The following is a 27,001-nucleotide window of genomic DNA, read 5'->3' on the forward strand; positions in this document are numbered from 1 at the left end:
TACTCTCCTGCATATATTCCAAAGTGGGTTTGTATTACTCATATAACAAGAGAACATTTTTTTCCAAGCAGAAAAATGCCACAGGAGTCAATTAATAAAACTGATAAAATAGGAATTTATTCTGAGGACGTAACGCCATGAAGAAACTCCCGAAGGCCAGCCTGGGAGTGGGCAAAAACTGCTGGCTCGCTCACAGGGGAACAAGACCTCAGCACGTCTCTGCACCCCAGCCGCTCAGGGAAGCCTGGGGCAGAGCTCGTGGGCGAGCTCTGGGCTGCAGGCCCGCGGTCTGTCTTGCCGGCCTGTCAGTACAGGCCCGAGTGAGAAAGCAGAGCATCACGGCAGGTGACAAAGGAAGTCGTGCAGAGGCAGGGCCAAGAGCCCCGACAGGGAGATTCCCAAAGTGTCGGAGATGCAGGCGGCTGCCATGGCAAATTCCCGATGCTCATCACTTGTCTGCGGAGGGCAGGAAGCAGGGGTGAGGCTTCAGTCCTGGCCACCCCGGCCCAGGCCTTCCCCAGAGAGGCCTCCCCGCGCCCTCGCCCAGCTGGTGCTGACCTCCAGGGCGATGTTGTGGAAGGTGTTCACGTAGGCAGCCCCTCCGAGGAGCCCCTCATACAGAATGATCAGGAAGACGAGGTAGATGCTGGGCAGGAAGTTCAACCACACGTCCACCAGCAGGAAGGCCAAGTTGAAGCACTGGGGATGCAGGTGGAGGGGGGCATTGAGCCTGGGACCAAAGGCTGCCATCCCATCCAGTGGCCCCTGGTTCTGGGAGATACTGAGAGGGCTGAAAAGCCCAGGTCAAATCCCAACACCCAGCTGGCCTACCAGACCCTGGGATCTGGGGTGGGCCTTCTCCCTCTCCTGTCCCAGCACCCTAGACGTTGTAGGTCTCTCTCCCAACTTCACCTTGGCTCATATCGCTCCTGGAACGCTATTCCCCTTCCCTCACTTTGGGTTTCCTGGTCACCACTGTTTGCAGCCCAGCTTGGATCAGGACCCCTCCCGCTCCTGGGCGCTCGTGCCTCCTCCCAAGGGCTCCCTGAAGAGAGAGACCCACCCCTCTACCACCATTTTACCAGACTGAGACTATGGGTGTCAATAGGCAGTTCTCAACTGGGTGTGACTTTTGCCACCCAGGGGACACTTGGCAACATCTAAACATGTTCTTGGCTGCTGCGAGTGGGGAGGGAGTGGGTAGAGGCCATGGACGCCGCTCAGTTCTGTGGTGCATGGAAAGCCCCTCACCAAAGAATGATCCAACCCCAAATGTCAACACTGCCAAGGTTGAGAAACTCTGGCCGAGGCGTTCTCATGTCTTTAAGGAAGCCTCTCTGACCCCACCTAGGGGAGTAGGTCCCTCCTCTGTGCCCCAGTCCTTCAGAGGACCCCAGTGTCCCAGGCCTGGGCGCATAGGGTTGCCTCCCCAGTGTGGAGGCTGCCATGGCGGCTCACATGCTCGATATACATACAGATCACCCGGCCATCTTGTGACCCACACAGGCCTTGCCCTCGAAGGTTCTAATGAAGTGAGCTCAGAGATCTGCATTTAAAGGAACACATCCCCGCGCCGCTGATGTGACTGGCGACACCCTGTCAGCGCTTTAGTTTGTAGCGTGAGGCCACTTCTGTAATGGAACTCAGTGATTACAAGCCGCCAATTCTACAGACCAGCCTTGGTTAAAACTACAGCTAAAATCCTAAGCTACCCATTTCGGTGGCATCTAACGAAGAACCCCGAGTTCAGAATTGTTGACGCAACGACTTGGGGCTTTTGGGGTACAAGGCCCTGGACTAGCGGTACTGCTCAAAGAAGGGAGAAAGCTGGAGGACAGGCACAGGGCGCCCCCATGACACTCCCGTGCGACCTATACTTGGTCTGTATCTTGTTATCCTAGAACTGGCCTCAGTTTATTAAAAAAGGACTTTCCTGAACTAACATTAGGTTAACTTTGATAGCTACCTTCAGGGGCTATAGACTCAGGACCTTGAAACAATGAACGCTGGTCATGTGACGCTACCTTGGTTAGACCGTGGGCGAGAACGGTGTGTGTTCACTTAACGCTGTAATGCTTTGGCCACACGAAGTTCAATTTGCTCACCAGCCTCGCGGTAAATAACCTGCTGGCTACAACATCGCTGATTTTATCGTAATGAACCATCCAGAATAAAAGGACAGTACTTTTTTTTTTTTTAACCCGTGCAAATGTTATTTGAAAGCCTGTGTCTCTGCACGAGGCTTGTGGGAATAATCATTAAGTGCTTCCAGTGGATTAAAACACTTCTTCTCATCTGTATTTGTTGCGACTACCCTGAGAAGTAGATGTTGGCTCCGCCTGATTCATAGATGAGGAAATGTTGGCTCAGGCTGGTTCAGGGACCTGCCCTAAGTCACACAGCTACAGAGAACAGAGGCTGGGATTTGCAGTCAGCTTTGCCAGGCTCCCGACGTCACACATTTTACATGGAGCTGGAGCCCTGCTGGCCTTCTGTTCCCTGGGCTCAGAACCTGACGACTAGCAACAAACATTTTCTGCTGAGGGAAGGAAGCCTGGGGTGTGGGAAGCTGGGAGCCAAGGTGGGAACGGAGGGAGGGCCGGGCTCGGTACCTGCAGCAGGGCCAGGACCCACGTGAAACGGATGCGACAGCAGCGGAGAGAAGAGCGGGAAACAAAGACGCCAGCCTGGTAGAGCATCTGGTACCTTCGATGGGGGCAGGCAGGAGGAGGAAGCCCCTGTGGGTGCCTATGCAGCAGGCTGGCCCCGGCCGCCCCCAGGCCCTATTATCAAGGGGCCCCCCAGCCCCCCACCCGTCCTGCCGCCCACCCCCTCACCCTTCTTACCAGCGATACTGCTGAGCATGACTCAGGGATGTGTTCCGGAAGAACAGGAGCTCAAACTGCGGCAAAGAGCAGACACGGCAGATGGACAGAGACATGTGGGGCCCCGCCTCGATCGCTACTTCCACCCCTCCCAGCAGCCCTCACTCACAAGTCCCTGATTGATGAAATACTCCGCAAAGTAAACCAGGACCAACGGGACGATGTACCGCAGCAGGCCCTGGAAGAGTCAGAAGACATGAGCAGAAGGCTGGCAGGTGGGCACTGGCCACAGGGGGGGGGACCCGCTGCAGCCACCATCCGTACCTTGAACACGGTCCACTTTTCCTGAAGGGAGAGGCTTGGGCTGGAGTCTGCAGGGAACAGGGAGGGAAGGGCAGGTGAGGTCGGCACAGCGACTCGGCAGAGGGGTGCTGGTGGGCAAGGACCAACCACATTCACACCCTCAGCAAGAATGCACTTCAATTCCACTGGATTGTACAACCGAAAATGGTTAAGGGGCGCCTGGGTGGCTCAGTCGGTTGAGCGTCTGACTCTTGATTTCAGCTCAGGTCATGATCTCGGGGTTGTGAGATGGAGCCCCGTGTCGGGCTCTGCGCTTAAGATTTTCTCTCTCTCTCCCTGCCCCTCCCCACCCCACACTCGCCCTCTTTTAAAAAATGGTTAAATTGGTAAACTTCATGTTAGGTGTATTTCACCACGATTTAAAAAAAAGGGGGGGGATTAATTGGTGGGACCTCTCCATGGCTCTTACACAGTCTGATAAGGACACTCTCCAACCCAGCCACACTGGCCCCTTCCTCCTGCTTCCTGAACATCCAAGCTCCTTCCTGCCACAGGATCTTAGGACTTGCTGTTCCCTCGGCCTGCAACCTGTTCACCCCATGTCCTGTCCCTCGGTAAGTCAGTAAGGCTGACTCCCTGTCATTCAAAGTTCAGCCCAATGATACCTCCTCAAAAAGGCCTTCACAGACCACCTCCTCTAGGTGGCACCCTTCTCTATGCCCCCTGGTTCCTAGCAGCAATCCCTGCTTTATGTCCGGCCAGCACTTACCAAGCCTCGAAAATAACATGTTCCCGATTCATCTACTTGTGTATGAATCTGCCCCCTTTCCTCATCTCAGCCACCCGGTGGCCCCAGTGACCATCAGCACCCGTGAGTACTCACTGAGCAGTTTTCTGGTTGTTTTTGTTTGTTTGTTTGTTTTTTAGGATTGATTTTATTTGAGAGAGAGAGAGAGAGAGAAAGACAGAGAATGGGAATGGGGGAGGGGTCGAGGGAGCGAGAGAAGGAAGCAGACTCCACGCTCAGCGTGGAGCCCAATGCGGGGCTCGATCCCATGACCCTGAGATAATGACCTGAGACGCAATCAAGAGCCGGACGCTTAACCGACTGAGCCCCTCAGGTGCCCCAGTGCGCAGTTCTTGAGTAGATGAATGCAGCTGGCTCTTACCATAACCGGCACTGCCGTCCACCTCCCCTCCCGACTGTGTCCACTGGAGAGAGGAAAGGCCAACACCCGTCCAGAGGGAGAGTGACGGCTCTGAGGGACTCCTGGGTCTCCTACCTGGCTTCGACCCTGGGGCCTCGCTGCCTATCAGGGGCTGCCGTGCTGATGTCTCTGCGTCTTCTTCCCCTCCAGGGTCCTGGGGCTCAGGAGGTGTGAGCAAAAAGAAATAGCTAGGAACGGGTGGGAGGAAGATGAGACCGAAGCGCCTCTGTCGGGCTGGAGAGGCTGCTCCCTCCCGGGGCAGCCCCCCATCATTTCTACACTCCTTGCAGCCCCTCCGATCCCGTGCCAGAGAGCTCCGACTGAGGAAAGCGCTTCCTTCCTTAGGACTGAAATTTGGCTCCTTGCTGTTTCTACCCACCCGCTCTTGTTTGGACTCCGGGCTCCTGCCAAGCAAGTCAGCTCCGTTTTCTTGTCATTGTTCTTCTAATGATTATTATGTGTTCATTCTGTGCTGGGCCAGAACTTCCCAAATTTCAGTCTCTTTTATATCGGCCATGTCTACGCTCCTCCTATATAAATTTTCTGCTTCTTATTTTCCTTTAAATCGATTCACTTTTTCTACATGGCCTTGTCCCAAGCAATAATCTGCAAAATCATGGGGGTGGGGCACCTTGTCTCACACTAGAGCAGCTCCAGAACTCAAGCCAGGCCTCTCTCAGTCCAGAGCCCACATCCCCTCCTTACAAGGCTGCCGGGATCTGAAGATGAGGGGCCCGATCTAGTTCTCTCCTCGAATCCCTCATCCTCCCAGCCCACGCAGCCTACCTGGCCAGCAGCAGGGCGGGGATACCCAGCATGGACAGCAGGGTGTGCTGTGGGGAGAGGCCAGCCTGGGTGAGGCCCAGATAGGACAATGCTCCCAGCAGCCCTGCTGCCCCAGTTCCTGAGGACCACCAGGAGATCACAGCCCTGAGAAGAACACAAGAGATGAGGAAGGACCAAAGCCAGCACCAGGGGGTCCTCTCCCCCACTCCCGGCTCTGCCTGCTTACCTGGGGTAGAAGGCAGTGAGCGAGAGGAAGGTGATTTCCCCCAGACCTGACGAGATGCTAGCCAAGACCACACCTGGGGGGAGGACAAGCATGGCAGTGGCCACACCTAGCCTCCCTAATAGCCCCGATCCCCTGAGGTGTCTGGCCACGGCCTCCTCTGCATCAGCTCAGAGGGGCTAAAAATAGATCCCCTGGACCGGCGGGGGTGGGGGGGGCGTGGAGGAGGGCTTCAGATCTGAAAGAAAACCAACCGGCTCCGCTGCATGCCCTCTCATAGGGAACGGGACCTCCATCCACCCAGTTATCTACTCCGGAGCAAGAACGCATCCTGGATGCCTCAGTGGCCCCGTCACAGAGCCTTGGGGACTCTGCTCATCTCGAGCTCCATCCATTTCCTCCTGTCTCTGCCCCCCACCCCCGACCCCAACCACCACCCATCCCTCCAAAATGACCTCATCTCCCATCTCCTACTCGTGACAGTCCCAGCAGGCTTCTGAGGGTTACAAGAACAATCCCTTTCCTCTCGGAAGTTGGGGAGACTACCCAATACTCCGTTTCGGTTCCTCTGGGTTCCCCACCGGACACAGAACCTCACACTCACCACACAGGCTGGTCCCCACTGAATGAGAGAAGGCAACCAGGACGAAGCTTCCAGCGGCACAAATCCCACTGACGAGAACCCGGGGGCTGAGGGCGAGAGGTTGGGAGGGAAGAGGAAGGTCAGCTTCTGCCCACAACTCCCCAGCCCTCCCGCCACTTCCTTAGCCCTCCTGGCCTCCCCACTCTTCAGGTCCCACCTGCCCTTCCTCGCGCCACCCCCACTCAGACCTGTAGGGCAGCAGATGCAGACCAAGAGGAGCCAGCAATTTGATGACGAGGGTGGGGAGGATATCTGCCAGAAGCACTGCCTGGAACAGAAGAAGAGAGTGAGATGCCAGACGGTCCCAGGGACAAGCCTCCCAACCAAGTGACCAAGGGAAGACAGACACCAGCCAGGTCGACCTGCTGCAGACACAGGCTCTGAGGTCAGACAGATCTGGGTTCAAGTCCCAGCTCTGCCGTTCCTTAGCATTGTCTCAAGAACTTCAGTTCCCTCATCTGGAAAATGGGGGGAGGTTTACAGTGCTTAGCTCACAGTGCCACTATGAGGATTACATGAGCCAATGCATGCTACACACAGAAAAGGCTCAGGAAATGATCTTAATTATTACAATCATGATGGTCGCAGCTGGGTGCCGAGGGACTGGGGGGGTGGGGTCAGGGGCGGACCAGATGGGTACTCACAGCCGTGGAGACAGAGTTGCAGTCAAATCGAGATGAGCTATTGTGGGGGGTGGGCGGTGGGTGTGGGTCCACCTGATGACAGAGAATATTCTCTCACCCAGGGAGGCAGGAGGAGACACAAAAAAAGGCCTGGCTCCAGTCCCAGCTCAGCCCTAACTTGAGGGATGGCCTTGGGTCAACACTGGCCTCTTGGGACCTCAGTTTCTCTGGGTGCACGACCGGGAGGGTGAGGTTACCATAGAAATCCTCAAACTAAGGGCAAGGATGGCCCCTTAAATGGGCTCTACTTGGGTAACACATTCAGGAGCTTTCATTAAAAAAAAATGGGTTTCCAAATTTCCACTTTCTGTCCGGAATGAGATACAGGTGGGAGAGTGAGCTGTAGAGCTCCCAAGGTGCCTTGTTTTCTCTGATATAAGTGTACTCATAAGGACCTCTTCCAGTGGATGCTCGGGTGTGTTTGCCACATTGATTTTAGGGAGTGGGCACCTACACAGTAAGGCTACAGTGTGGAAATGGGTCCCTCTCCCCTGAGGACGGGAAAGGAGATTCAGTTAGAGATCTGCGAGGGTGGGGTTAAACCAAACCCCTGAGGTGACCCTTTCCTCTTCGCCCTACTCCTCTGAGGCCCCTAGGAGGACATCCAGTTTTTTAAAGCCCTGTGGCTCCAAGCCTGGTCTCATTTGCTTCTCTGCCAGGCTCATGGGTGGCCCACCTCAGCACCCCCTGACCCGAGGATTACAAGTAACTGTTTTATGTAGACACGTGAATATGTAAACGGCAAGATTTTAAATAATTTGATAAAGTCTTTTTCAGCCAAGAAAAAGAAATGGGTTTCCAGAAAAGCTGACCTTGGACCAAATTCCCTGTTGGACTCGGCAAGGTGGTGGTTGTGCTCCTTCCGCAGAGACCCCCCGCCCTGTCTCCAGCTCATCAGACAAGAGGTTCTCAACTGGAGGTGATTATACACCCCCAGGGAACATTCGGCAATGCCTGCAGGCATTCTTGTCTCAACTATAGAACAGGGTACGGTATGCTACCGGTAGAGGATGGGGGTGATACTAAGCACCGTACAATGCACAGGAAAGCTCCACAACAAAGAATTCTCCAGCCTAAAATTAACAGCGCTGGGGTTAAGAAACGCTGTCATAGACCATGGCCCCATTCAGCCAACATCTGAGTTTGTCTATGTGGCATCAATGGCTTCTTAAAAACCCTTCCTGCTCTGTGGTCTGGGAGACTGGGAACTTTAGTCCCCTTGCCCCACCCCTTGGCCACCCCATTCCATGAGTTTTTCAAAGGCGTCCCTGCTCTAGGGTGAGTCCCTCATCTTCCCATAAGGACTAAACATGGTGGTGGTGGTGGAAAGGGTCACTTACGTGGCTCTGGTTCCCAGACGCCCTCTGGTGGCTAAGGATGTCATGGGCCGCGCTGAGCATCACCACGTAGGAGAAGTTGTTGCAAAGGCCCAGGAGCCTGGAGTGAGCAGGACAGACTTTTTTCCCCCCTTCAGTTTTATTGAGATATAACTGACATACAAGAACAGATCTTAACCTCCTTCCAGGCTTACAATCTACTCACAGTCCTAGCACCAAATCTCCCCTTCCCGTGGCCTTCAGTTAGCTCCCTTGTTTTTCTCTCTCACCACACCCCATCTCCATTTCGGTGTTTGGGCTAGAAATACGGGCTTTGGGATGACAGACTTGGGTTCACATCTTGTCTCTTCCAGGAAGAGAAGAAAGTCATCCTTGATGACTCTCTCCTCCAAGCTCCCACCATGGTTCAATTCCTGGGGCATTTCTCATCCACCGATCCACTGTTTCTGATGTGCTGTGGAACAGTAGAGAAAGATCCTGGGGCTTGAAGCCCAAAGAACCGAGTTCAGGTTCCAAGTCTGCCGCTTCCTTGGGGACACCTGGGTGGCTCAGTTGGTTAAGCATCTGCCTTTGGCTCAGGTCATGATCCCAGGATCCTGGGATGGAGTCCTGCATCGGGATCCTTGCTCAGTGGGGAGCCTGCTTCCCTCCCTCCTCCGCTTGCCTCTCACTCTCTCTGATAAACAAATAAAATCTTAAAAAAAAAAAAAAAAAAGCCTGCCACTTCCTACTTGAGTGGCCTTGGACTACTCACCTGTAAATGGGGATACAGGTTTTTCTTCTCACTACCTCACAGGGGGCTGTGGGGATTAAACAAGATCATACCAAAGCCCTTTATGACCCATGAAGGATCTTTTTTTGCTTACTCTCATTTCCCAGAGCTGCACTCAGTGATGGGAAAGGAACTGGGCCCAGTGCCAGAGATTTCATGTGCTCTTTTCACAAGTCTATAAAGTGTTCCCACCGTTCTTCCCATTTTGCTGCTGTCAACCAGAGGCTGAGAGAGGTGATGGGACTCTTCCAGAGTCACATGGGAAGTCACTTCCAACCCAGTGTGCCACCTAAGCCCTCGATGTTCAGGTTAGCACTAGAAGGACTTCCCAAGGCCCAATACTGGAATGATTTCAGGAGGTAGATGGTGACCTTTTAAAAAGTGGGAATGCGTTTATTAAAACGTGCATTAGGAAAAACATTGGCTTCCCATCTAGAGTAGTGATTTAAAGTTTTCTTCTAAAAAATACACATATTTACAAAATTTAAATTCTGAAGTGCTTGAAGTAAAAACATAAAGTAAGTAGTCCTACAGGTGATATGAAGATCTGGCCCAAATGTGAAGGTTTAAGTAAATAAGCGACGTCTTGGAGGTTTACACACCGCCTCAGGGCAAACCAACCGGGTTTAGTAAATATTTGTGAATTCGGCTCCTTTTCGCAGCTCAACTCTTTCTTGCCTTTTTCCTCCTGTTGCTTCCCAACTCTTCCCACCCCATTTTTACTTCTGCTGAACTCTTGGGGCCACTCACCAGAAACCCATCGCGTTCTTCCAAAGGGCGCCCTGACGGTCCGACAAGGGGGGCCGAGGTTCTGGGGCGGTCTCCTCCCCTGGGAGGGCGAGAAGAAGACAGCATGACCCCTACCCCACTCGCAGGGGCACGAAGGCCCCACGGGTGTCCTCCCCGGGGCCGAGCCAGAGCCCGAGCCTCGAGTCAGGTGGGTCGCAGGGCAGAGGCTGTCACTCTCAGGAGGGTGGGCGGGAATACGCACCCTCGGAATCCAAAAGGCGCCGCCGCGAGCCCGCACAGCCTCCCATGGCATCAAATTCAGACCCCGCGAAGGGTTCAAAGTCAGCGAGGGTCCAGAATTGGCTCCGACCTGGCGGGTGAGGGTCTGCGACAGATGAGAAGGATCAACGCCCCACTGCAGGTCCCAGCTCCGGCTTCTGGTCTGCACTCGCGCCGGGCGACCCACCACGTTACCCCGGGGGTCCATCTCGCGCCCTCGCACCCCCGCATCACGCCCCACCCGTGGGACTCTGCCCAGCCCCCTTTAAAGCAGGGGGCTCCGCGGTCTGTACCTTTAAGAGCAGCTGCAAGTTCGGCCTCGAGGTACCGCAGGTTGACCGGTCACGTGACAGCGCCAGCGGGCCCCCTCATCACGTGCTCGGAGGTCACCACAACTTCCGGGTCCTCTCTCTGCCTTGGCTTCGGGCTTTCCCAGCCTCGGGGCGAGGGACTGAGAGAGGCCGGGAGAACCCTGGAACCGCTGGTTTAAAACTGGAGCGGGTGGGATCAGCAAGAAGAGCCGTGACGTCAGACTAGCCGCGCGCAAGTTCTTGGCCTTGTCGTGCCAGCACTAGTCATGGCAGCGAGCGGCTTCAGCTCCTTTCGCGGCCCTCAGTTGCCAGAAATAAATATGGCCTCCCGGCTACTCTGGTCCCCGTTTCTAGCTGGGAACAAAGACAGCCAGCTTCAGGGCATTCTTATTTCTCTCCGTTGCCCTTACATTGCTTTAAGAACTGAAAATCAAGATAATTCTCACTTAAGAAGAGGATTTCTGTCTACTGGCAGTATCCAAAGCATTAAAGAGATCCCTTTCCCCAAATTATCTCAGAACCAAAGAATATCACAGAAATAGTCCAACCTCTGGTTTTACAGATGAGAAAACAAAAAAAAGGAAAGTTGCTGGTGATGATACAAGGTTAGAACTAAAGCTGACCTTAGAGGCCCTTTTAACAATAGGAAATAGAGCACAAGGGGCAGATGTGCTTGGCTCAGCAGGCTGCGGCAGAATTCCTGCCTGCATCAAGAATGCTTAGACCAGATGATTCTAAGGTCCAAGATTCTGATTCGTGATCTCATCTAGTTCCTCTAATTGGAAATTCAGAAAGTGGGGGTCAGGGAGGGGATTGCGGGAAGAGGTTTAGATCAAAGTCACTTCACATAGTCCAAAATAAGAAGTGATCATTCTCTTACCTTCCTCTAGGTGGTAAAGCAGCATCCTGAATTTTCTTCATTGAGTCCTTCCCCTGCTAATCTCTTCTATGGGCTTCCACCAGCTGGTGCCCACCTCTACCAGCTCTTTCTCACCACCAAGTCCTCAGACTGCTGTTTGAAATGTGCCCCCTTTGGTCAGATTCCCAGGTTACTCAACCAATGAAAAATGGTATCCTACTACCCATGCGGGACCTGACAAACTCAGCAACATGTCATACGTGGCCTCTGCCTTCAAGGAACTCACAGGAGGGTGGGAGGTAGACACAAATAACCACAATACAAAGCTTAGCCAAGTTTTGTTTTGCAAGAACGACTACGGATGAGGCAGTGGGCCCTGGAGCCTCCAATCCAGCCGCTTCTTCCCCTTGAGGAAGCATTAATGACCCTGAAATGAGAAGCCAAAGCTCTTACCAGCCCCTCTTCACTCCTACTCCTTGTCCCTAGGCAAAACAGGAACCACAAACCCCAGCTTCCTCTCACAGAGTGGCTGTGGCTTGGGGGGAGCCGGAAATGGCTGAGGTGTGAATATAAGACCTGAGTCACTTGAGCTGCAGTTGCCACACGTCCCCTCCCCCCCTCCCCAATTCTGAGGTCTCCTGCTCCCATGTTTTTCTTTATGGCCTCCCTGCTTGCCCTTCAGCTCCAAATATGCACCTGAATCCCCTGTGTGATGCATACCTATTTCCCAGCCAGGGCTGGAAGCTGCTGTGGGCATGGCAGAGGGTGGGCAGGGCCTGGACGGGGGATGCGTCAGGGAGACACAGGGGAAGAGGAAGTGTCTTGGGCCCCCGGGGAAGACTGGCTTGTCTCGGTGGGTGGGGACGGTCATTTGTCAGCTTTCTGGACACACAGACAGAGACAGACAGGATGGATTTCCTCCGGCTACATCTCCCTGGGCTGCATCAGGCCTTACGGGGAGCACTGGTGAGAGGGGCAAAGCAATGCCAGAGACTTTCACCCTGCTCCCTGGGGCCTCCCCTCCCCTCCTCCCTTTGAAACTCTCCTCAGACTATCCCTTTCCCAAGATCAGATAGCCTCCTAGCCTGATAATTTCTGGATTTCAATCCCCCCACCTCCACAGACACACCCACCTACCCCTAATCTAACCTTTTCCTTTTCCTTCTGCAAATCCAGTTCTCTTTCCCCTCCCAGATCCCAGAGCCCCTCTTCTGTGGCCTGAGTTCCTCTGGGCCTGGGTCCCCAGGGAGAGGGCTGGGCTTCCCCTTTATGCCTTTATCCCCTCCCCCTTCTCTTCTAGGATTCCCTCAGCTCCTTTGTCTCCTACCTTATGGGAGATGAGGTCCCCACTGCAGAGAGGAAGGAGGCGAGGGCAGCCGAGGAACTGGGGGAGGTGGCTGCAGGAAGGCCAGGGAAGCCTGAAGAGAAGGGAGCCCAGGAGGCCCTGGAGGGCCTTGGAGGCAGCCAAAGCCAGGAGGATAGAGGGCTAGGAGGGCCCGGAGAGGCTGGAAGAACCCAGGAGGGAAGTTCAGCTACAGAACAGACCTGGGGTTGGGAAGAAGGCAGCTCCCATGGGTCTCAGGCACATAGGCAGGACACTGGGGTCTGGGAGGCAACCAAGGCTGCCAGGTGCCAGGAGCCAAGGGCCCACTTAGAGTCCAGAAAGGAGTCCGAGGCAGGGTGTGAGGCTGCTCGAGACAACAGCAGCCAAGCCCAGGAGAGTCAAAGGCCCAATGAGCAGGAAGTGAACAGAGAGGAGACACTGAGAACCTGGGAACAGGAGGAGGAGGCGGAAGAGGTCAGGGAAAGAAAACCAGAGGTGGCCAGGAAGGCGGAGTCAGAGTGGACCTGGCACAGGGAGCCTGAGGGGGAGGCAGGTGCTGATGGGCAAAAGGTAGCAGGGGACAGCAGGGAGTCATTAGAGCAGCCGGTCAAGGAAGCGGTTGCACAGGAGATCCAAGGGTCTGCAGCCAATGAGGCCGGGAAGGAAGAAGAGGTAATGGGGGTCCTAAGGGGTAGCCCAAGCACAAGGGCACAGGAAGCACAGGAGTCAGGGACAGAATCTGAGGACGGGACAACCTCAGTCAGGGAGGAGGCTAGAACAGCCTTAGGCGGGGAGGAGGACAGCACAGCGTTAGGCAGGAAGGAGGACAGCACAGCCTTAGGCAGAGTGGAGGACGGCACAGCCTCAGACAGGGAGGAAGCCAGGACAGTCTCAGGCAAGGAGGAGGCTGGGACATCTTCAGGCAGGGAGGAGGACAGGACAGGCTCAGGAAGGGGGGAGGACAAGACAGCCTCAGATAGAGGAGAGGACAGCACAGCCTCAGAAAGGGAGGAGGAGGATAGAACAGCCTCAGACAGGGAGGAAGCCAGGACAGCCACAGGCAGGGAGGAGGCTGGGATAACTTTAGGCAGGGTAGAGGCCAGGACAACCTCAGGCGGGGAGGAGGACAGGACAGTCTCAGGCAGGGGGGAGTCTGGGACATCCTCAGGTGGGGAGGAAGACAGGACAGTCTCAGGCAGGGGGGAGGACAGGACAGCCTCAGGTGGGGAGGAGGAAGACAGCACAGCCTCAGGCAGGGAGGAGGCTGGGATAACTTTAGGCAGGGTAGAGGCCGGGACAACCTCAGGAGGGGAGGAGGACAGGACAGTCTCAGGCAGGGGGGAGGACGGGACAGCCTCAGACAGAGGAGAGGACAGCACAGCCTCAGAAAGGGAGGAGGAGGATAGAACAGCCACAGGCAGGGAGGAGGCTGGGACAACCTCAGACAAGGAGGAGGACAGCACAGCCTCAGGCAGGGAGGAGGAAGACAGCACAGCCTCAGGTGGGGAGGAGGACAGCACAGCCTCAGGCAGGGAGGAGGCTGGGATAACTTTAGGCAGGGTAGAGGAAGGGACAATCTCAGGCGGGGAGGACAGGACAGTCTCACGCAGGGGGGAGGACGGGACAGCCTCAGACAGAGGAGAGGACAGCACAATCTCAGAAAGGGAGGAGGAGGATAAAACAGCCACAGGCAGGGAGGAGGCTGGGACAACCTCAGGCAAGGAGGAGGACAGCAGAGCCTCAGGCAGGGAGGAGGAAGACAGCACAGCCTCAGGTGGGGAGGAGGACAGCACAGCCTCAGGCAGGGAGGAGGCTGGGATAACTTTTGGCAGGGTAGAGGCCATGACAACCTCAGTCGGGAAAGAGGGTGACCTCTTAGGAGCCAGGAAGACAGAATATGAGGAAGTCTCAGGAGAAAAGATCCCAGAGGGCACTGGGAGGGCCTGGGCATTCCAGGAGGCCTCCAGGGGAGACCAGGAGAAGGAGGTGGATGAGAATAGAGAGGCTGAGATGAGCTTTTCCCCCAAACAGACCCAGACCCTGGGAACTGAGGGCACAGAAGAAGCGGCTAAGGACCAGACAGCAGGAAGGGAGGCTGCAGAAGGCCAGGGGTCAGAGGGGGAGGTAGGGGCAGGCTTTGAGGTCCAGGCGGATCAGGGAGGGAAAGAGGCTGAGGGGAAGCAAGCCTCAATGGTCAGGGCTGTTCCAGCCAGTCTGGAGGAGGTGATGCAGGCAGAGAAGGTCAAAGAGGGGGAAGAGGGTTGCTGGGCCACAGAGGCTGAGTTGCCCAAGGACAACGTGGTAAATGAGGCTGAAGGAGATACTGACCTGGAAGCAACCCCAGAGGCCAGCAGTCCTGAGAAGGAGTTCAGCGGGGAGAGGAGTGAGGGGGAGGCTCAGACAGGCGGAGAAGCCCAGGGGGTGGAGTGGGGTGGCCTTGAGCACGAGGTCACTGAAGTCCAGGAACCTGAGCTGAAGGCAGGCCCCCAGACCCCGACAGAGCACCCTGAAGAAGGACAGGGGGGTGAGGAAGAGCTCTGGGGCGCTTCAGCCCTGAGCAAAGAGGAGACGGAAGGGGGCCTGGAGGAGTACCCCAGGACCATGGGAGATGTAAAGCCTGACGCCCCTGGGGCAGAAGTCTGGGAAAACCAAGGAAGGGATGTGGAGAGAGGGGAGACCCAGGAAGAAAAAGCAGATGCTCAAGAGGGGGAGGAGGAGGCTGCAGGAGGCCAGGCACCGAAGGAGGCCGAGGGAGGCAGAGAGTCTGCGCTCCCAGATGTCCCGGAGGCAGGCGGGGAATGGAAGACAGCCCAGGACTCAGGGTGTGGAACAGAGGAAGGAGAGACCCTTGGAGCAGAGAGCCAGGAGCTGGGTGGAAGGCTTGGGGCAGACGCAGGGACAGGTCAGTCACTGGGAGAGTCAGATGCCAGAGAAACTGAGGATGAGGTGGTGGAGGCTGCAGTGCCCTGGTGGGCAGACACAACATTCAGCCAAGACTGGAGGCTGGAGGAGGCCACTCTGAGCCTCCAGGACAGCGAGGACCCAGGGGCCAGTTCTTTGGCTGCTGAGATAGTGAGGGATAAGGTAGCTCTGGTTGGAAGGGCTGCTGGGGCTGGGGGAGGGCTTGAAAGAGAGGCTGGGGAAGCTTGGGACTCAGAAGGGAGGCAGGAGGCTGGGGGAGGTGTGGAGCTGGGGGAGACTACACATGGAGAAAACCGAGGTGGGCCCGTGTTTGGCCTGGAGGGCTCAGCAGACAAGGAGGTGACTGGCAGAGGGGACCAAGCAGAGGCTTTGGAGGCCAGAGAGGGTGAGCCCAGGGGAGAGCGGGTGGAGGTCCCGGAAGGTGTGGTGGCAGAAGGAAGCTGTGGGGTGGATGGCTTTACCTCGGGCTCCCAGCCGGCGAGGGCAGAGGGGACCGTGGCCACAGTGGAAGCCGAGGGGCTCCCAGGAGGGCAGACGCTGTTGGAAGAGGAGGCTGTGGGATGGCAAATGGAGGAGCGAGGGCAAGGCAGTGAGGGGCAGGGTGGGGACCACCACCCCGAGGGAGAAGCCGGAAGGCCCCTTGATGTGGAGGATGCTGAGGTGACGGAAGACTGGAGAGCAGAGGCCAAGGAGATTGTTCCAGAAGGCCTGGAGGACGTCCAGGGCCAGTCAACACACCAGGAGCCTGCAGAGGCCGAGCCTGGGCCACGCGGGGAGACGGCAGAGAGTGCCAGAGGGGATGCTTGCGACAGCTGGAGTGAGGTGAGAGCTCCACTCGGGTCTAGGGCTGGGTAGGGCAGAACCTCAGATCTGGCCCCGTGGTACCATGTGCCCCGTTTCCTGCAGGCCCTGCTCCCTGGGTCTCTCCTGGACGTCTCTGTCCCCCGGAGCCGTGTACTCCTGTCTCGCAACTCCTCACTGCGCCGCTCCCGGCCCTCCTTCCGTCGGAGCCGCGCCCCCGAGCAGCAGGAGGGGCCTCCCAGCCCCCCGCCGGAGGAAGAGCGGTCAACTCCTGAGCAGAGACTTCTCCAGCCAGAGGAACCCCCAGAGCCAAGCCCCCCAAAACCTGAAAGGACCCCACTGCCAGCCAGGAGAAGGCCCCTGGGACGTGGGTAAGCATGGGGTGAGGTGGTGGGGCTGGGGTGTGGAGGAGGCTGTGGCCCCCTGGAGACCAGCTTCCGTGACCTGTCTCCGTCTGCAGGTTTGGCCTTGCACACGGCGGCATGATGCAGGAACTGCAAGCCCGGCTGGGCCAGCCAAAGCCGCAGTGAGGGCCCCAGGCCCCCGGGAGCCTGACCACCTCTCCCATCTGTCTTGGCTGTATGGAGGACCGAGGGAACGGGACAGTTCTCCCCGCAGGTTTCCCTCCCTGACTGCTCCCAGCCCCCACCTGGGGCCTTCTGAGAGCTGTGGAACAGTAACACGAACCTCGGGGGTGGGAGCTAGCCTGGAAGAAAGGGGTCAGCAGGGCCTACAAGCTCCAAGCTCCATTTGCAATCAGAGGTTGATGGGAAGCAGATCGGAGCCAACTCACAACTCTGCTGGTTACTATGGCAACCACAGCCCAGCAAGCCAGAATCCGGGAAGGTACCCAGGACCCCCCCCCCCCCCCCCAGAATTCAGGAGCAGAAAGGGATACAGTATGGCCAGAGGCTACAGACTCTTGTCCTTTGGGGGTCAGGTACCCCTTCTTGGAAAAGAAGCTGAGGCCGACGGAGAATGAGAGTGCTTTATTAGGCACCCCGCATGGTGGCCTCGCCCGAGGACAGCTAGCAGGCTCCGAAACAATAAATAAACCATCATTTCCCTGAACAATAAATAAATATCCAAGAAATAAATATCCGCCAGGGACTGGAGGGGCCTTAAGTTATCGGGTAGGGGTTGGGGTGGGAGGCCGCTGGAGTCCTGCCTTGTTTAAGGCCAATGAGCTGGAGGCCGTCCCGCTGCCCAGACTCTAGTCCTCAGGTCCTGAAGGGTGAAGGGAAGGGGCTGAGAAGTCACTCCATCAGGGCTGGGAGCTGGATGTTGAGCACCCCAAGGCTGGGGCTGGGTTTCCAGCCTGGGAGAGCAAGAGCAAGTCCCTCACGGCCCGAGCCAAGACGAGCTCTAGGGAATGCAGCAGCTGGTAAGTATAGAGAAGCTGGGGCCAGGACGGCTGTGCGGATATCTGCGAGGGGCCCCCCGGAGCCCATTCGAGCAGCCCCTTCCTCTCCTCATTCTCCTCCTCAGGGAGGTTGAGTCCTGCGGCCAGCACCTGCAAGGAGACGCCCATGGGTCAGACAATGGCCAAGCTGAGACCCGGAGCCCATCCTTGTTCCTTTATGTGCCCAGTGGTACAGAATGACATCAGAGACCACAAGGTCATGACTTCCCTGGACAGCCCCTACTTTAGATCTTCCATTATGTCATCATCTCACGCGTCCTGCCTGATTTTTTGGCCCAAGAAAATGGAAGTCACAGAGCAGGGTGCTGCTCGTGGAGCTGGCACACTCATCCAGGATTGCCCTGGGCATCTGGAATTCCAGAACTTCTCTTAAGGGTCAGTGTAGGATCTGAAATGGGCAGAAAGGTGGTATAGCTAGTTTTCACGCTGCTTGCATTTTCTGTTGTTAAGAGGAAAATGCCAGTTTCCCCTGGAAATGTTCGGAGGGTGTGGTGATGTGAGAGGCTGAGGGAGAAGGGAACCAGCTTTGTTGCGGGGCCTGCTGACGCCAGCAGCTGTTCCGGGTGCTTCAGAGCTGCTCAGACCAAGACCCCAAGAGAAGGCAGAGATTCAGGGGACGGAGCCAGGGCCGCCCCTCCTCCCCCCGCCACACACTCAGAGGATCGAAAGCATCTCCCTCCAAACTTACCCAACCTGTGGGCAGAGGGTGTTTTTAAAAGGGAGCCAATGAGCTTCAGTGTTTTGTGTCGGTCTCTGGGGGGTGAGGAGGTGGGTGGACACCCTACCTGGAAGCGGAGGTGCCGCTGCAAATCCCGGAGATCCAGTCTCACGGTCCACAGCTGCATCTTCTCTGAGCTGGTCCAGCCCCCCTGGTTTCCCAGGCGTCCCAAGAGCACATGGAAGGGGCGAAGCATCATGGAAAGGAAGCAGAGTCTTTCTGGGTCCTGTGGGAGGGAAGGGAAGGGGTCAGGCAAGGCTCCCAGGCTGTGGATCAAACCCAACCCCAACTCCACTGTCCTATCACTCTCTGCCCACAGCCCCATTCTGTCCCCTTCTTCACCATCGTCTTTCCTGTCTGTTTCCTCACTTGTGTTTTTATCTTGTCTCCAGCCTCCTTCCAACTCTAGTCCCACTCCTAATCCCAGCCCCATCCCTCCTCCATATGTGCAGCCTCATTCTCACACCACTTCGTTATTCCAGCTGTATCTTTATATCCAATGACATACTCAGCCTCATCCAGATCCGATCCCTTCATTCCTCCCCAAATCCATTTTCCATTCAATCCCCGACTTCATCTCCATCCACCCGGCCCAGCCTTACTGCCAGCTCTCCGGCCCCACTCCACCAGCCCCCAACTCACAGAGAGGCTGTGCCAGGCCTGGAAGGTCAGGGAGACATTGGGGAGCTGATCTCCCAGGGGCAGGAGGTCCAGGCTCACTCCTGGCAGGTGAGATTCAGCCTGTGGGGGAAAGGTCTGTTAGTGGGGGCCAGAGAGAGTGAGGATTTGCCCATACACAAAACCAGTTGCATTAGAGAGACTTACAAAGTGGTGGGCCTGGGTCCGAACCTCGGAGAGCAGCTTCCTGGCAAGCTGCAGGCTGACCTTGAACTCCCTCTGCAACTCCTGCAGGCTCAGGGGGGACCTCCCTGGTGGTCTCGGGAATCCCCAGACACCAGCTCGTGCCAGGAGTAAGGAGAGCAGCAAAAGGCTGAGCCCTGGAGAGAGCGGGGAGATGGTAGGCCAGATGAGGGGAAAGCTTGAGAAGAACTCACGTGCCTTTTCTAGCCTGTGCTATAGGCAAGCCCTGTGTGCCATCTTGCTGACCCCACATAGCCACTAATAAGATGGAAGCTTTTGAGGACATTGTATGGCATTTCTGTATGAATGAAAAGAAGATACCCCTTCTCCAAGACAGACACAACCTTGCACAGAGTACCCAACTTTGCAAGCAGATCTGAGGCTGGATCTCAACCCCCACTAACTCTGTTGGCCAAGTGTCTTTCTCAGTGAACAAACCGCTCAACTCTATCTGGTAGCCTGGGTGCTGTTATCCTGTGCATTTTGCAGATGAGGAAAATGAGACTCAGTGAAGTTGACTAGGCTAAGGTCAAATAGCTAGAGGGTAAAGGAACCAGGACTGGATTCCAGATCGGCACAAATGCAGAGCCTGTGTGCTTCCCCCAGGGAACTTAGAGGAAGCAGCCACCTCCCCTGGAGTGGGCACACTGTGTTCTGCCAAGGATTCCTTGGGCTTAGCCAGGCGGCTCTGATGGCTTGAACTAGAGCCCCAGGGGTGGGCAGGCGGTGCTGGAGGCTCTATCCCAGGGAGTCAGAAGGACAGGTTGGTCCAGCCACCCCTAAGGCAGGTGGGTCACTCTGCAGTGTTGGAAGAACAGGGGGTGCCAGGAAGAGGGGGAGAGCCCAGAATGGGAGACAGAACCTTGGTTTCTCATCCAGGTTCTTCCCTTGAGCAAGTCATCTCTTACCTCTGTGCCTCAGGTTCCCATCTGTAAAATGGGGGAGTCAGACCAGTTGATTTCTGAAAGTACTTCCTGCCCTATGTTTCCTGGACAGAAGGGAGAGGGGCCCTAGGGTGGGAGCTCTGGGAAGAGAGCAGTGTTTGATGGTTTCTCCATCAGGGAGAGGAAATCTAGCAATCACTGGAGTTACACAATTCTCGAAACACAAACCAAAACTAGGCTGTAAGTCTAAGTCTGTTCCTGCTCACCCTCCTCTCTGTGCCTCTCCCCTGTCCGTTCTTGATCTCTAAGCCCCGGGCTCTGCTCCCCGAATTGTCCTGTACATAAAGACCAAGGGGAGCTTCTGGGTACTTCCATTCACCAATGTACTTCCAGAGGTGGGGGGCGGTGCCTGCGACCCAGAGCATTCAGGCTCCCCTGGCTTGGGGACCGCTCCGGCATCCCAGAGACTTCAGACAGTGTGGGGTTCCTCTTAGCTCTATTTTGAGGGAAAGTGCGTGCCCCCAGGCTCTTTGATATGGTCCACCCAGAATTGAGCTGTGCCATTTCCTACTGACCCTCTGCTTCCTGTCTGAGTTCTGGAGCCCCAGACCCTTTCCATGGCTTCTCCCTGCCCTCTGTACCCAATCCTGGGTCCTTGGCCCTGGGTCTATCCTCATTCTCCAGCCTTTGGTCCCTACTGTGGCCCAACCATCTGCTCCTCTTCTGGGGCTCTGGTTCCAGCCTCTGACTCCTTGAGTCACTAACTGCGGATTGGATCTCCTTCCAAGCTACAGACCCTTGACCCAGTTAGGCTGCTGACTCCTTGGCCCCAGCCCCACACTCCAGCCAGCTCCTCCTGCTGTTCTTCCTCTACCAGTCCCAGTTCTCAGTCACACTGTCTGGTCCCTGTTCATTCACTCCAACCAAATTCTTCACTTATCTGCCTGGTCCTCGTCCTGTTCAAACTGCCTGCCCACCTCTCTCCCTTCAGGCCAGTCAAACCTTCCTGTCCTCTGCCCAGCCCTGGCCAAACCATCACCCCTCTGCCCCTGCCCCTCATTCATGCCAGACTCATTCCCGTTCTCCGGTAGACTGTATCCTGTATCCTTAGTCTTGGCCAAGTAGTTGCCCCTCAGCCCCTGGCCCCCATCCACACCCATCAAGCCTTCCCATCCCCTGCCCAGTCTCAGCCAAGCTTGCCACCCCTCCACCCCCAGCCCTGGCCTCAAACTCACGCCAGCCAAGGTCGCCTGCCATCTGGCCCATAGCGGGGCCCAGCCTGTGTGGCCAGCCATCTCCCGGGCAGGGGTCTTATACTGGGGGCTGCGCCAGTTTCACTTTCCTTCCTGCTTGTACTTTCGGCTTTGCACTCAGTCTTCTCTCCTCACCACCCCTTGCTGAAATGGGGAAATGTCATTTCCCTTCCCAGAGGGGGCGGGAGGTGCAGTGGGGGGTGGCGGGAAGCTGGAGTTTCGGTCAATCCAAGCTCCGGACCCCCTACTGAGCCTCCAGAACCAGATCTCCCCTCACGTCCCTGCTCCTGGGTGAGCCACTGCTCTAGGGACTGACAGGTCCCAGAGACTCAAACCTTCCTGTTCCTCTGCTCTGTCATTATCATCCTAGTGCCATCACCAGCTCACTGTCCTGTAGAAGATGGATGGCCAGGTAAGGGGATTGCCCATCAGAGAGTACTTGGGGTTTTGAGTCATCCTACTCTTTTCTGGTTTACCAGATGGCTGAGGGAGGGAGTGTGAAGGAAGTGGGGAGCTCCATGTGGAGAAGGGATAGGGCTTTGTGTGGAGCAGGGAGTCCCAGTCTAGGCAGGATCAGGGCTCAGTCTACAGCCAGGGTCAGGCAGATGAGAATGGATCCGTTCAGAGCCAAGAGCTCAGTCCTTGGCCAGAGGAAGATCTAAGATTAGAGCTCAGTCTATAACCAGGATCGGGACTTGGTCAAGAGCAGGACTTGGTCTAGAGCTTTGCCTGGGGCCAATGTCCTGTCTCTGTCTGTGTTTGGGGTCAGGGATATCAATGACCTGGAGGCTCTGCTTGGGACCATTTGGGGTTGGGCTTAGAGCTCATTCCATATTGGGCACAGAGCTCGGGATGTGGCTAAGGTTCTGACGGAGACTGTGACTCAGGTCAGGGCTCAGGCTTGGGCTGGGATAAGAGCTCTGTTGATGTCTAGGGTCAGAGCTTCCCAGGTTGGGTTTGTATGAGCTCAGGATGGGGCTCAGCCAGGTCCCAGAATAAACCTGCTCTGCGTGTTTCTGCTCCATGGATGGCTGTCAGGGCTGGGCTGCATCAACCACAGGTCTCCCTTCCAGCACAGCTCCACCCTTAGCCCCACCCTGGATTTTCCATCTTCAGGGACAAGATGGGGGTTTCTTGGTCTTCCCCGAGGCCCACTTTCCTTTTGGGATCTGTGGGGTTTCCCTGCTGGGTCCCTGCAGTGAGACAGAAACCAAGGGGGCTTTCCCTTTCTATACTGTGCCTCCTCAGCCCTACAGAGACCCTGCCCAGCAGGGCCGCCTGGAACCAACTGCCCGGGAAGTACCAGTACATTTGGGGGAGCAATTCCAGAGGGTCGCTTGGAGGAGAAGGAAAAGGAAGAGCAAGCGGCTGGCACCTGCCTAGCCCGAACTGGTTTCCCTTGCAGTGTCCCCTAGTGGTAGCAGCTCATTCCCCCACATCCCACGCCACTGAGGCTCCCCACTGGAGGGGAGGTCCCAAACATCCTGAGACTGATGATGAGGACAGACACAGGTCCTGGCTGGTCTTCCTCACATTCCCAAGTCCTGCTGTCCATCCTGGAGGCAAGCCACCCCACCCACCCTCTGACCACAACCACTCCCCATCCTTTGCTATTGCTCAGAACTGCTGTGGTTCTCAAACCTTGAACTCCACCTCCCACTCTCTCACCACAACCTCCTGATCCTCTCAACCTTCTCTTAGGGTTCCCCAAGACCTCCTGTCTCTTTTTGCTCATCTGCCCTTCTCGATCTGGCTGCAGCTGACACCTGTAGCCTCCCTGGCTCCTGCCCTAGTCCTCTCCAGCAACTGGAGCTTCGTGCTTGAATATGATGAGCCATCTCATACCAGCTTGCCTTTCCATCGGCTCTTTTCTTTGCCTAGAAAGCCCTCACCGTCTTCACTGGAGTCCCCTCTTCTCAGCCTACTCTGAAACTACCCCTTGTCACAGGTTTCCTCCCCTGAATAGCTCATTCCTTCCTGCCACAAATCCTGTCTCCAATGCACATTGTATATTTATTTATCTTGCTTACTCTATCCTCACTCATTCCACTCCAGCCACACTGGCTCCCGCATTGTTCCTAGAACATGCCAGGCATGCTCCTGCCTCAGGGCCTTTGCACTTGCTGTCCCTTCTGCCTGGAACACTCTTCTTCCAGATATCTGCAAAGCCCACCCTCTTCTTATGATCCCTGCTCAAACGTCACCTTCTCAAATGGAGTCCTCACTGACCCGATTAAAAGACGCAACCCTGCACCTGGCACTTTCTCTTTCCTTTTTCTAGAAAGAAATGTCCAACTATAACTGTGTACATATATTTTTTTCCTTTTAGATTTATTAATTTCTCTCACGTGTTCTGACGCTCTATTATTTAGGTATAGACACAATTAGGATTGTTGATGTCTTTTTGAAGAACTGACGCTCTTATCAGAATATAATGTCTCTCTTTATCCATGGTAACATTCATATTTTTTCCCTGAAGATTACTTTTTCTGAAATTAATTTGGCGAGTCCTGCTCTCTTTCATTAGTGTTCACGTGGTTTATCTTTTTTTGAACATACTTTCATTTTTAACCTACGTTTTTAATTTGCAGTGGGTTTCATTAAAACAAAATTCCAGATTCATATTTTTGTCAGTTTATATGGTTTGTACCAGTGTCTGCCATGAGTAAATAGTCTATTTCTAACTGAAGGTATCTGTCCTATTCTGAATGTAAGGTTAGTTGTTTGCCTTGTGACCTCAGTTCCTTGATGAGTTGAAGAAAGATCATTAATTTGTAGTTTGTCCTACTTTGTTTCTGGTTGTAAAAGGCAAATGGTGCCTTTTCCAGATTTTACACCTTTAAAAAATGCACATTATTTGCGTTGCTTTGTTCTTCTAGCTCGGTACCTCAGCACCAGGTTAATTAGACGTGATAGTGAATATATTTATTTGTTTCTTCATTTCAGCAAGTAAGCTTTAAACTGTTCATTACTAAGTATTTTTTCCTTAGCTTTTTATAGATTACCTTCATTAGATTCCGGAAATCCCATGTAATCATAGTTTGTGGACATTATCTTTAATAAATGTTCACTTTGGGGCGCCTGGGTGGCACAGCGGTTAAGCGTCTGCCTTCGGCTCAGGGCGTGATCCCGGCGTTCTGGGATCGAGCCCCACATCAGGCTCCTCTGCTATGAGCCTGCTTCTTCCTCTCCCACTCCCCCTGCTTGTGTTCCCTCTCTCGCTGGCTGTCTCTATCTCTGTCGAATAAATAAATAAAATCTTAAAAAAAAATAAATGTTCACTTTATTTAAATTACTTGCCTGTATCTATTAAGTCCCCCTGGCACTTTTTAAAAAATATATTTTATTTATTTATTTAACAGAGAGAGCAAGCACAAGCCGGGAGAGCGGCAGTCAGAGGCAGAGGGAGAAGCAGGCTCCCCACTGAGCAGGGAGCCCCATGTAGGACTCGATCCCAGGACCCTGAGATCATGACCTGAGCAGAAGACAGACGCTTAACCAACTGAGACACCCAGGCGCCCCCCCACACACTTTCTATCCCTTTCCCTACATGATTTTTCTACATAACGTTTAAAAACATCTAATACTTTCTCTCTCCTTTTTTTTGGCCTGTCTCCACGCACTAGAGTATGAATTCCACAGGGGTGGGCATTCTGCCCGTTATGTGCACTGACATATCCCCAGTAGCCAACGATAGCAGCTTCTTTGTAAATCAGCGAATGAGTCCATCTTCTGCCGCCGAGTGTCTAATGTGGGCTCTGCTCACAGCTGGTGCTCCGTAAGTTGCCCGATAGAGAGGCAGGTCGGGGACCAGCTGCTAAGCCCTGAGCTCTCACTGTCAGCCTTCTCCCGCTCTGGCCAAGGCTCCAGACAGGTCCTGAGGATGTAAAGTGGGCAGCTGGGCTGCTGGGCATGGCCCTCAGCCGATGATCTTAACAGATCCTGGCCAAGAAGCCAGAGAGCCAATGAGGGTGGCACCAGCTTCTGTCCTTATCCTTGGAGGATGGGCCTGGGCCCGTCTCTGTCTACCTGGGCCTCAGTTTCCACAAGCGGATCTTGGCTGGTGAGCTGAGGCTTGGGCTGGGATCCCAGCAGGAAATGGAAGGGATGTGGTGAAGGCTGAGAACTGCTGGAAAGGAAGCCAAGAATGCCAAGCTCTAGACTCCAGTGTGTAGCTAACACTTCTGGTGACCTCAGGTGAGTCACTGGCCAGCTCCGGACCTCAGGTTCCTCATTTAAAAGTAGTAGCAGTTTTCAAATGCTGCCACTGCGATTACGTAGGGAAATTAAAACCTAGATGATTAAAAAAAGAGGGAAAAGAACCATCCACCAATGTTCTGATTATTTCCCAAGTACCCCGTTATAGCTCGGACCCCGTGGGGCACTCCACCGGGTTGCATGGGAATCCTGAGCCCAGGAAGTAGAAGTTAGAAGCTACAGATGTGACATCAGGATGGAATCAGGCAGGGGAAGTCTTCTTCAGGGTCACGCAGCAGATCAGGGACAGAACGAAGACTGGAACTCAAGTCCCCCGTTTTTAGCTTGGGCTAGTGAGGGGAATCCCTAGGCCCTCTGATGTCAGCTCCAGGGCTTGAAACTCACCCCTCGGTTAAACCAAGATGGGCTTCGTGGAAAGCAGGAAGGCTGGGGGGAGGGGAGGGGAGGCCAGGCTGGAGCTGGGGCCACACCTCTGAGTCTCCCAAACAGGGATGGTGAGACCCTGAGCCCCGAGGCATAGTGCCCGCCCCCTTCCCGGGAGAGAAGGTGGAAAGGTCCAGAACCGCAGCCCTCATCACCAGACTTCTCCCCCGTTGTGTGCATGCATCCCCAACCCCCACACACCCGGGGGTCTACCAGGATTTATTCTGCAGCACGCACTCGCCACGCCCTCTCCCATAGACCTGGGGCGCTGCCTCTAAATGGGGTGTCTCTTTTGGGAGGACCGTGGGAGGGTCTAAGAGAAAGGGGAGGGGGGGGGTGGCTAACTACGGATGAGCAGTTTATCGCTGGGTGTTCCGTGTTAAGTGACACACGAAGGCCGGGGTGGGAGGACCGCGAGCTGCGCCGGGTGTGCGGAGAGGGTGGGCCGCCAGCTCTGTACTGCCAGGAAGGAAGAGTTTGAAGCCCAGGAGGCAGGGCTGCAGAGAAAAAACACCCGCCTGGGGATAAAAAGTCCCACTTCGAGTCCCGGCCCTGCTCGCCCTTCCCCACATGCTTGTCCCCTCTTGAGAAAGAGACCCGAATATTGTGTGCTTCAGTTTCCTCATCCGCACGATCAGGCTCATGCTTCCAGCCCTGCGCCCCGCCTTTAGCTCAGTCGTGAAGGTGAACTTGGGAGGGCACAGGGCGTCAGGGGTCAGGGCCCCGCTTGGGAGGGAGACAGACCTTCGCTTTCACGGTTCCAATACTTCCTTTGGTCAAAGCCTGAAATCTCCCTGTTCTTGGCTCGTCTCCCCAGTGGGGAGGTTACTTCAACCAGCTGGATAGGATGCTGGGACCGTTATACACAGAAATGGTCACCGCTGAGTGGCTGTTGATCTTGGGCAAGTTACTGAACCTCTCTGTGCCTGTTTTGTCGTCTACGACATGGGGAAAATAATAGAAAGTCATAAGACCGTTTGGAGGATTCAACAAGCTATTATTTATGAAGTGGTTGGCACACGGCCTGGCATACGGTAAAATTATAGGTTTTAGCTATTGGTAGTAGCGTAAGGCCTGACTCACAAGGCAAGAAATGTTAGTTGTCATTAATAAATAGAAGGGACGGTGGTCATCAATGGACAAAGAAAGGCCGAAGGAGAGTGGGAGGAAGAAGGTAAGAAACAGAAGAGGCTGCATTTGCACCTCAGGAAGTAGG

The 27,001-nt window shown here is 55.1% G+C and overlaps 3 protein-coding genes across 9 annotated transcripts; 1 reads left to right on the top strand and 2 right to left on the bottom strand.

Annotated features, from left to right (window-relative positions):
* Positions 1-95: 95 nt before the first annotated feature.
* CLN3 (CLN3 lysosomal/endosomal transmembrane protein, battenin) lies at positions 96-11,921 on the bottom strand. Of its 7 annotated transcripts, XM_026515702.4 has the most exons (18): positions 10,980-11,921; positions 10,082-10,280; positions 9,772-9,894; positions 9,531-9,609; positions 8,763-8,808; positions 8,012-8,108; positions 6,633-6,704; positions 6,177-6,256; positions 5,950-6,035; positions 5,349-5,421; positions 5,123-5,266; positions 4,412-4,524; positions 3,150-3,196; positions 2,995-3,063; positions 2,847-2,902; positions 2,613-2,706; positions 559-699; positions 96-456 (listed from the first exon to the last, which is right to left on the bottom strand). In XM_026515702.4, exons 3-18 carry the CDS (start codon positions 9,820-9,822, stop codon positions 337-339), a joined length of 1,368 nt encoding a protein of 455 aa, XP_026371487.1. In that variant the 5' UTR covers positions 9,823-9,894; positions 10,082-10,280; positions 10,980-11,921; the 3' UTR covers positions 96-336. The 7 variants fall into 7 exon arrangements, with proteins under 7 accessions (XP_026371487.1, XP_048080712.1, XP_044246142.1 ...); XM_048224755.2 differs by lacking the exon at positions 8,763-8,808 and having other exon boundaries at positions 10,980-11,282; XM_044390207.3 differs by lacking the exon at positions 10,980-11,921 and having other exon boundaries at positions 9,772-9,879; positions 10,082-10,326.
* On the top strand, positions 11,825-17,089 carry APOBR (apolipoprotein B receptor). The gene is made up of 4 exons (XM_026515704.4): positions 11,825-11,924; positions 12,259-16,026; positions 16,111-16,376; positions 16,466-17,089. The coding sequence occupies exons 1-4, from the start codon at positions 11,868-11,870 to the stop codon at positions 16,533-16,535; spliced, it is 4,161 nt and encodes a 1,386-aa protein (XP_026371489.2). The 5' UTR covers positions 11,825-11,867; the 3' UTR covers positions 16,536-17,089.
* Positions 16,987-21,198, bottom strand: IL27 (interleukin 27). Its single transcript, XM_026515705.3, has 5 exons — positions 21,127-21,198; positions 18,972-19,144; positions 18,789-18,887; positions 18,214-18,372; positions 16,987-17,518 (listed from the first exon to the last, which is right to left on the bottom strand). Exons 1-5 carry the CDS (start codon positions 21,155-21,157, stop codon positions 17,270-17,272), a joined length of 711 nt encoding a protein of 236 aa, XP_026371490.1. The 5' UTR covers positions 21,158-21,198; the 3' UTR covers positions 16,987-17,269.
* Between the last annotated feature and the right edge of the window lie 5,803 nt (positions 21,199-27,001).

The sequence above is a fragment of the Ursus arctos genome, unplaced genomic scaffold (genome assembly GCF_023065955.2).
Source record: "Ursus arctos isolate Adak ecotype North America unplaced genomic scaffold, UrsArc2.0 scaffold_2, whole genome shotgun sequence".
Lineage (NCBI taxonomy): Eukaryota > Metazoa > Chordata > Mammalia > Carnivora > Ursidae > Ursus > Ursus arctos.